Source organism: Periophthalmus magnuspinnatus, chromosome 17, assembly GCF_009829125.3.
Source record: "Periophthalmus magnuspinnatus isolate fPerMag1 chromosome 17, fPerMag1.2.pri, whole genome shotgun sequence".
NCBI lineage: Eukaryota > Metazoa > Chordata > Actinopteri > Gobiiformes > Gobiidae > Periophthalmus > Periophthalmus magnuspinnatus.
In genome coordinates this window covers 12,945,702-12,954,605 of record NC_047142.1, presented here as the reverse complement: position 1 = coordinate 12,954,605, position 8,904 = coordinate 12,945,702, and the positions used below count along the sequence as shown (strand labels likewise).

Sequence of the window (8,904 nt, the reverse complement as noted above, 5' to 3'; positions counted from 1 at the left end):
ATCAGTCCCACTGTCTCTCTGCCTCTTATTGTATCCCCCTTTTCCACATGTCCCTGTCTGTCCCGCCCTCCATGTGTCCCTACGTGACTGACAACACCAGATCAAGTGACAGGTCAGATCTGTGAAGAGGCGAGACCGCTCACAGTAAGAATGCATGTTTTTCCAAGGCATTTTTGGCAGTGACATACCTGTAACTGAATAAGTGCAGGATAGATAAGTCCAATGCCATATTGTAGAACGGAATAAATAGTATCTTCATGGAGACAAGCATGTGACGTACCCACTGAAAAGTAACATAGTGCAGCATTAAGGTAATATTCGTAAATAAACATAAACTAGTCTGCCAAAACTTCTCAAAAACAAGGTAAATGTAGGATTCATTTGATCTCTGTAGAAGATTGAGTTCATGTGTGTGTAGTGTCTCTGTGGCAGCATGTCCCTTTATGACCTGCCACAGAACCAGTCCACCTAAACATTACTGCACATGCTGTGGTGTCATTGTGAGGACTATTTAGTTTTGTTATACACTTGTACAATCTTTGCTCTTCAAATTTCAAGTATGTTACAGTCAAGACCATATTAAATATTTTAATTAACTTAAAAGCCCAAAAATCACAAAAAAGAAGTATAATATTTATACATATTTTTTACAAATGTAAATAACTAAAAGTTTCAGACTAAATAAAGGTTATTAGATATTTCTACCTGTTATACTTTTGAGATAGAACTTTATAAATATGACAAGAATTGACATTGTTAATCTTAAAAAGCTGATTAAAAATATTGAAACAAAAAATGTAATACAATTCTGAGTTGGTGAAATCTTAAAATCCTCAAAAGAATAAACATTTGTCATTTGTTCAAACATGTTTATTTATGAAACATTTATGAAAAAGTACATAACAACTGCAGTCCTCTTTGTTTTATTTTTTGTCTTTTTTTTTACATTATGCAACAGAAACCAGTGCAGAATCATGAATATGTTCTTTGTAAAGCTCCTTTTGTCCACTTTTATGTGCAAATTGCTCTATTTGCATTTATGTCTTTTCTACACATTGCTAAACATATAGAATGAAATAGGAACTTCGGAGTTCCTGAGGGATCAGGTCATAAAGGGATAAAGGGGCAATGAGACAGAGACAAGAGAAAATCATAACAAACTTTATTCATAAAACATAACACAGGTGAGTACAAAGCTTTGGAGTAAACAGATACAGCGGTGATAGTGGAGCAGACAGGAGGCTCAGACGTACGCACGCCCGGAGTCTGGATCTGACTTGGCTGTGGCCGTGTACACCTTCTTAGGGGGATTTCCCATGTAGCCCCTGGAAAAGACACAAACCAGGAAGTCAGTTCATGTTTCTCCCTCTTGGGTCTGACAAAGCTTTTTAAAAAGTTTTTAAAGAGGGGGTATTTTACTTCTGTGAGGTATTAACAGTTAACACATAACATCTTTAGATCACCATGTTGCCTTTTAATAATAATATAATAATAATCACTTTTGTTTTTGACGCTCTGAACCTGCCCTCCCTTTGCTTCCTGTGCAAAGTCACTCCCCCTTCAGAGCGTGCATCCCACTAATGAAACTACTGCACATCGCATCAGGTTTGTGAAGTTGTGTGCAGTTTTGTATCATGTTTTTGTATATTTGTGGAGAATTGTTGTGTGGGAGCATGGGTGATGAAATGAGTATAGAGCAGTGGGCGTATGCTGGTGGTGCTGAAAATGGTGGTTGATCAGCATTACAAGTCTCTCACACATAAAATTATAGTCACAAGCTAACTAGCATTAGCCAGCAGTTCTTCAGTTAGTCAGTTACAGACACCTAAACAGGACCATAAATGCTCCTATTTATCACAGCTTATTGAAAATGTGCTGTTTAAATCAAATTTTTTGGTCTATGTTTGCTAATGTGTGCATTGTGTCTACATGATAACTACTGAACATTCCACCATAGAGACACATGCTGAACACCCCCAGTGTGATGTCATTACAAAGTATCATTAGTGGGATTGTGCACTGAAGGTCAATTGGAAATGGAATCCTCCAGTCAGAGAAGAGAAGACCTATTACACACACATGTGGTTAGCTGCCCATTACCTATGAAAGTTACCCTGATTTTTGACATGAAATGAACAGCGTGTAGGAGCACAGCATCTGGGTTATGGATATTGTATGATTTTCACCCAAATGAAAAAAAGTTCATTCTAATATCAATTTTTACAACAAATTTCCATAGAAATAGATAGAACCTATGTAGTTACTATGGCGAGATAGTGAATCATGAGGTAACAAGCGTGTTTTGTTCATTTATTATTAGGCTGTGCATGTTTGATCCACTGGACAACATTATCACTGGTGTAATTCATTAGTTTCTCTCAAAGGGATTTAGAAGGTCAACCTTTTGATACACATCATGAAAAGTACAAATTATGCTCAGGCATCGAGTCCATACTGATTTTATCCACGACTACAGTGTGCAATTAGTGTCTCCCACCACAGAGGTGTGGAAGCGCCTACAAGGATGTCCATGATGTCATGTTGAAACAGTCAATACTGCCCCTTTAAGTTGGTATTACGATAACGAAATATGCAAGATGATTAAGATTTGCTTTAAACAGCACTTCTATCTTCAGTCTTTCAGCGGTGTTATGCATAAAGACCTGTTACTGTCCCATTGCCCTGCATTTTCTCTCGTAGTGCATTGTGGTCTACTGACTATTGACCACTAAGGGCTTTAATTAATGATTAAAGGGAAAAAATTTAAACGTGCATCCCTAATAACTACATAGGAAACAGAACTGGATTAATGACCAAAAAGTGATCTAAAAGTTTCCATCTTTTGTGAGTTTTTCAAACAGATTCACTGCACAGGCCATCGTTCAGTCCACTGGTTTCCAGTGCTTGGACGTAAAGATACTGGGTCTGTGTCAGCTTGGGTTTCAGAATAATGCAAAAAGTGGCAAAGACTGGACCTCAACAACATCCGTGAGGTAGTTGGCGATAACCTTTGGGTCACTGTTGTGTGGGCTTGGAGACATAACATATTTTGAAGAAACTGTCTATACATCCACTGATTGCAATTTAAATGGCTTCATCTTGTCATAGCCGTCTATAAGCCGACATAGTTGGAACCCCCACTGTGGCATATTCGTCTTCATAGTATGTACACAAATCAATACCTTTACTGTTCTGTAATTGAGTATGAACACTCTGTTACAATATTGTTCAGTCAGTATGTTTGATACATCCACCGACAGCAGTGGTACTGACCAGAGTCTCCAGATGTTGTTCCATGAACACTGCCACTTCAGCCACATCCATTTTATTTTTACACCTCCACAGACATGTACTGCTTAAAATTAGTTCAGGGGTGCATTTGCTCATTGTGATTCCATTTGAATGCTCTAGTAAATGCAATGTCATTAAAACTCATATCTTGAAGTTATTAAACAACTCATAACTCATACTTATGACATCCTGTAAGACTTTTATTTTTTTTATTTATGGGTGGAAATGGACTCCATACTAATCAGTATTGCAAACAAGAATTCAAATATAAAACCATCTGAACGCTGGCCACCCCTGTTTGACCTTAGTGCATGTCACCCATTGTCATACTGACCCTTTCTTTGGGGAGGCTCTCTTACAGGCGGAACACAGAAGGGCGCCACCGAGCACTGCCAGGGAAGCTCCGCCCCAAGCCATGTACAGCCCCGTCCCCAGCTCAAACCTGCACACACAATACAGAAAATTTGGATTAGGATTCATCTTACTGACAATACAGTATTTAATGTTACTGAGCCTATGACAGCCCTCCATCTTTACTGCTCAACCAATCACCACTCAGCATTTAGACACACTTATTATTATTAGATCAATGACATAGTTTAAAGTTCAGATCTGGGTTGAAATAGGTTAAGGGGTTAGTAGGTTAAACTAGTGACTATGGCTAAACTGCATGTGACAGGTTAGATTACTAATTTTACATCATTAAGATAAATATGTTCAAGATTTACTGAAAATCTTATGGGTTTTTCCTGTTTGTTTTTTATTTTTATTTTGGTGAAGTTTATAATTTTACTTCCTGGTGGGTAGAGGTATTTTGTTTAGAACTCATTGCTACTTCCTGTCTTGTCTTCGACTGATGTAAAGCTAAAGGTTAAGCAAGTAGTGACTGTGGTTAAAGTTAGAAAATGAATGTAACATCAAAATCCAACATGTGTGTGTTTCAGCTGTACCGAATTCCACCCTGGAAGGGGTCGTGGAAGTCCTGGACCACTCTAAAGGCGTACCACGAGGCGGCGATCAGCGTGCACAGACCTGTAAGAGCAAACACAGTTATAAGATACGCTCCTGAACATGTCTCCTGCAGAACATCTGAGGAGGACACTGCATGGGACTGGAATGGGACTGGAGTCTAATGAGCACGGTACATTATTAGATTATATTAGGGCTCAACAATTTGGGAAAATTATGTAATTGGATTTTTTCTTTCCAATTAGATTTCCAATAATGTTATAATAATAGGATTCTGTTCAAAATTCACATTTTCAACACATCCAAAAGAAAAGACAAAATAACTGAAATATGAAAAACTGAATCATTGAAAAATTAATCTCATACTTGTTTATGTTTGTACAGATCTTTTGTTATTTGTTGAGTAAAGTATGGTACTTAAAAAATTGCAGCCTTTGCATTTTGCCAATTGCATCAATTCAAATTGCGATTTAGATTTGATGGTGATTAATCTTGCAGTCCTAGTTTATATCAGAGAAAAAAGCATTTTGCAACAAAAATGAAAACTACATTTGGGAACTTTACTACAACAGTTTGTGTTTGACATACAGCAAGTCAAATGCACTTTACCTCCAATCGCGCTCACTATGCCTCCGATCACAGCCATCTTGGCCTTGGACTGGTCTGTAGCCGAGCCAATCTTGATGCACTTGACTCCGAGCAGAGCCACGACCATGGCACCCAGCCCCAAGATTAAAGCGATGATCATGAGAGCCCTGCAGGCTTGGATGTGGGCTGTGGGGATGGTACACACAGGTTAGAACAGCTAAACCAGGCTTCAACACAAGAAGAGAATGTGTGCTAGTATGAATGAGCAGATCACAGTAGTTTCTATGGTGTATTTATGGTGTTTATTTGCATTAGTATTTATGGTGACAGTAGCTGGAGGCAATCTACTGGACCTGTCACCATAAATACTATAACGACTTATCATTCATTAATGGAACAGTGATTTTTGGGGGTCAGTATTTTTGTGGTACTTTTTCTTTACATTGGTGTAAAATGTTTGGTTATTTTTCTGTACCATGATGAAATTTAAGGTGTAGATGGTGGAGTTATAAACTTGAAAACTATGACTCTATGACTATACTTAAGTGTTACGCTCTGTTATTTATTTATTGCAGCTCATATTTTTTAACAATACTTTACTTCAGCTATATAACACACTTCAACATTTAATATTGTGACAGGTTTATGTGCAGCCCCAAGAGATAAAAGCAGCCCTCAGCTGTTTCCACTTGGTGGCCTCTTTTACATCTGTGTTGTTAGTTTGCAGTTGGTTGATGAGAGAATGATGTAGTTTTACATGAGTAATATTTGACTGGTCCAGACCAAAGTTTTCCCATATGCGCCATGGTCCTGGGAGTGTATCACTGTGTAATGTCCCTGTAGGCTGGTGGTGCCGGTGGTCTGGGTCTTGAGGTATCATATTGAGGTGTGTTAGGGGTTGTGTCGTCGCTTACAGTCATAGCATGTGTGTTAGTGTAATTGTCTATTTAACTGTAGGGAAGGCCCGTGCCCAGTGTGAGCCTGGTTTAAACCTGCAGAAGCCACTGTTATGTTACTCAGACTGTTTAAAGCTCAGTTTGTTCACAGTAGAACTCGACAAAATGACTGTAAAATATGTTAAATTGCATACATTTATCCACAACAGAGGCAAATCATTTTGGAACAGAACTAACTAACAGAACTGCTCTGATAATTTTCAACGTGAAAATATTGAAATGATTATTTTAATTTGTCAGACTAAACCTAATCGATATACTTCCTAAACCTAAGATAAATGACAACTGCGAAATAAAGACCAACAAATAGAACATGGTGTCTCTTTTCAGTGGTCTTACTATGGCCTTACGTGAACTTTACCAATCAGTAATACACGGGCTAATTCTCACTTGGTTATATAGTAAGTGTCTTAAGGTTTAAATAGAATTGAAAGCACAAAGGAGCTTAAACCAGAGGTAAGGCAGCAGTTTGAAACATGGAGCAGGAGACAGCCCAACACAGTACAAACATGCACAAGTACAAAACAAATCCAGGTATGTTTTTATAATGAAACAACTTTATACCAGTATTCTTTCTGCACCCATAGACACTCAGGCCACCACCAATCACTAACTCACACACCACAGTCACATATTGGTTAGGGTGTCCCGCCTAATGACACAAAAACACTGAACTGAAACCACTCAGCCAAAGCAAAGCAATCACCATTTCTCTGAATTGTAACATGTTGAATACCAAGGAAATGCAGTCCAAACATAGTAATCAAATTAAAGGATCAGTTAATTGAGGGTCATTGCCTCAGTGTAATCATGCCTCATTAGTAAACCAAAAATCAATAATCGGTCCAAAACTAACTGGGTAGTCATGGGCTCAGTCTCTTTTTGAGGAAGTTGTCATTAGATGGAAGTAGTTTTGATATACAACTCCATTTGAAAGCATCAATACTGTTACATAGTTGGCCTAGAAGAACATCGAAAATCCCATCCAAAATGCACAGACAAATTACAAACAAGGAATGCATTTTTTTTGTCAATTTAAACATTCATTTAACAAAATAAAGGCATTCATTTATTTTTTATTAGTCTTACCATAACCATTGTGTTATTTGGGCATGTTTTGGTGCTTATTAACAGCATGGATGGAATTAACTCTACGTACATATCTGTGTAATCCATCAGTCGTCCAGGTGTGATCCATGGTGAAAGTAAAATTAAAATCTGTCAACTGGACAAAACACAGACTGACAGATCTAAATTTTTCTTTTACTCAACATACATATCTGCTGCTCATCAAACCAGGAAGAAAAATTATAAACCAAAACCAATTATTATTATTATTATTATTATTATTATTATTATTATTATTATTATTATTATTATTATTATTATTATTTTTATTTTTTTATATTTTTTTTAATCAAGATTTGTTGTAAAATCTTAATTATGATGATATTAACTATGTATTCAAAAAATGCCCAGTCTAACTTGTCATATGCACTTTACATGGATATTAATACCATGTTTCTTTGTTGAGCTGAGCCAAAATGGCCGCCGGCTCTGATAGTGTCTCTCTTCGGTATCATGCCTGCAGTGGTGGACTTTGAACCGGACAGGACACAGGATTTCTAATGACTTCACTCTGACGTTACTGAGGCTTTGGTTAAACAGGACCATGTAAAAAACTTCAGCTGTTTACTTCCTGTTTCTATAGTTTCTTTTGGGTATAAGCAAAAGGATTTATTATTAAACTGAACAAAAGAGGAACTAGTGGACAAGCTTGAATGCATCCTCTGTTTAAAGCAATGGTTTACAATATTCTAAAACAATTTGTCTTCATTAGGTGTTAAGTGTTCGAGTTGTGCTTTGCTGTTTTGATGGGATGAGTAATCAGTTATTTTCAATCTTCCGATGTTACGTAAAGAAGGCCAAGACTAAGACACAGATAAAAACATCTTATCCTACATGTCTGTGGTGATAATCAGTTTAAATAAAATAAAAGAGGAGATAAGAGACATCCCTCACGGCATCCTCTTATTAGAGCAAAATTATTTTTCTTCTTCTGGGTCACTATATCAAGTTTGATCTCATATGTTTGCGCCCAAATCACACTCAACTCTATCAAACACTTGTATTAAGAATTGTGTTAGTGCATTTTGATGGACGCAAGTGGTCAGTGGTCAAGAAGGACACAGGGCTTTCTTATGGTAAATTGTAAATGGTCATTTTTTTATATAGCGCTTTTCCACCTTCAAAGTGCTTTACATCAGGGACCCACTCACCCATTCACACACACATTCATACACCAGTGTACACAGACACTAGGGGCAAGGTGGGTTAAATGTTTGCCCAAGGCCACAACGGTAGCATTCATCTGTGGGAGCTGGAATCGCACCGCCAACCTGGATCTGAGCAATTAACCAATGACATTTATGTTTTCGAACCATCGTCAGTGGACAAACGCTTTACCAACTGAGCTACTGTCGCCCCATGACATTACTCCAGTTCAAACATGAGTAACTCTTAAGCCTACACTTACTGCTTTGGTTGAGACTCACCTGGCAGGCCGAGTAGGGACTCAAAGTCACGGCATTCTGCAATCCCAGCGCTGTTCTCGGCGCAGGCGTGCCACAGGTTCTCAAACTGTCTCTGGGAGATGATCACACTGCCCGACACTGAGGAGATCTTCCAGTAGTCATTAGTCAAAGCTGCCCCGGTGATGAGCCAACTGACCAGGCACATGATGAACCCCGCAGCCTCTACTGCCGTCGACATCTTTACTGAAGAATCACGATGAGTATGAAGAAAAGAAACAGCACAAGAGCTGTGGTCAGACAGAGGAGCTGAGCTGAATGTGGGTGTGAGGCGGGAGACAGAGGACTTTAGCCACAATAAAACCATAAAGTGTAGATGGAGATGATCAGGACACGCCTTGGACACTCTCTCTCTCTTTACTTCGGTTCTATCGGAGAATTATTACACTGCAGAGAAACTGGGCTAAATGAACAACTTGTATCTGGTATTTTCAGTTTTATGCAGCTAAAACCTGGAACAGTCTTCCTGAAGATGTGAGACAGGCCTCTACAATGTTTAAATCCAGGCT

General features: G+C 38.3%; 1 protein-coding gene across 1 annotated transcript; it reads right to left on the bottom strand.

Moving 5' to 3' along the window:
• Nucleotides 1–1,145: 1,145 nt before the first annotated feature.
• Nucleotides 1,146–8,651, bottom strand: cldn15la (claudin 15-like a). The gene is made up of 5 exons (XM_033983042.2): nucleotides 8,360–8,651; nucleotides 4,870–5,034; nucleotides 4,242–4,323; nucleotides 3,626–3,733; nucleotides 1,146–1,325 (listed from the first exon to the last, which is right to left on the bottom strand). Exons 1-5 carry the CDS (start codon nucleotides 8,574–8,576, stop codon nucleotides 1,244–1,246), a joined length of 654 nt encoding a protein of 217 aa, XP_033838933.1. The 5' UTR covers nucleotides 8,577–8,651; the 3' UTR covers nucleotides 1,146–1,243.
• Nucleotides 8,652–8,904: the final 253 nt, after the last annotated feature.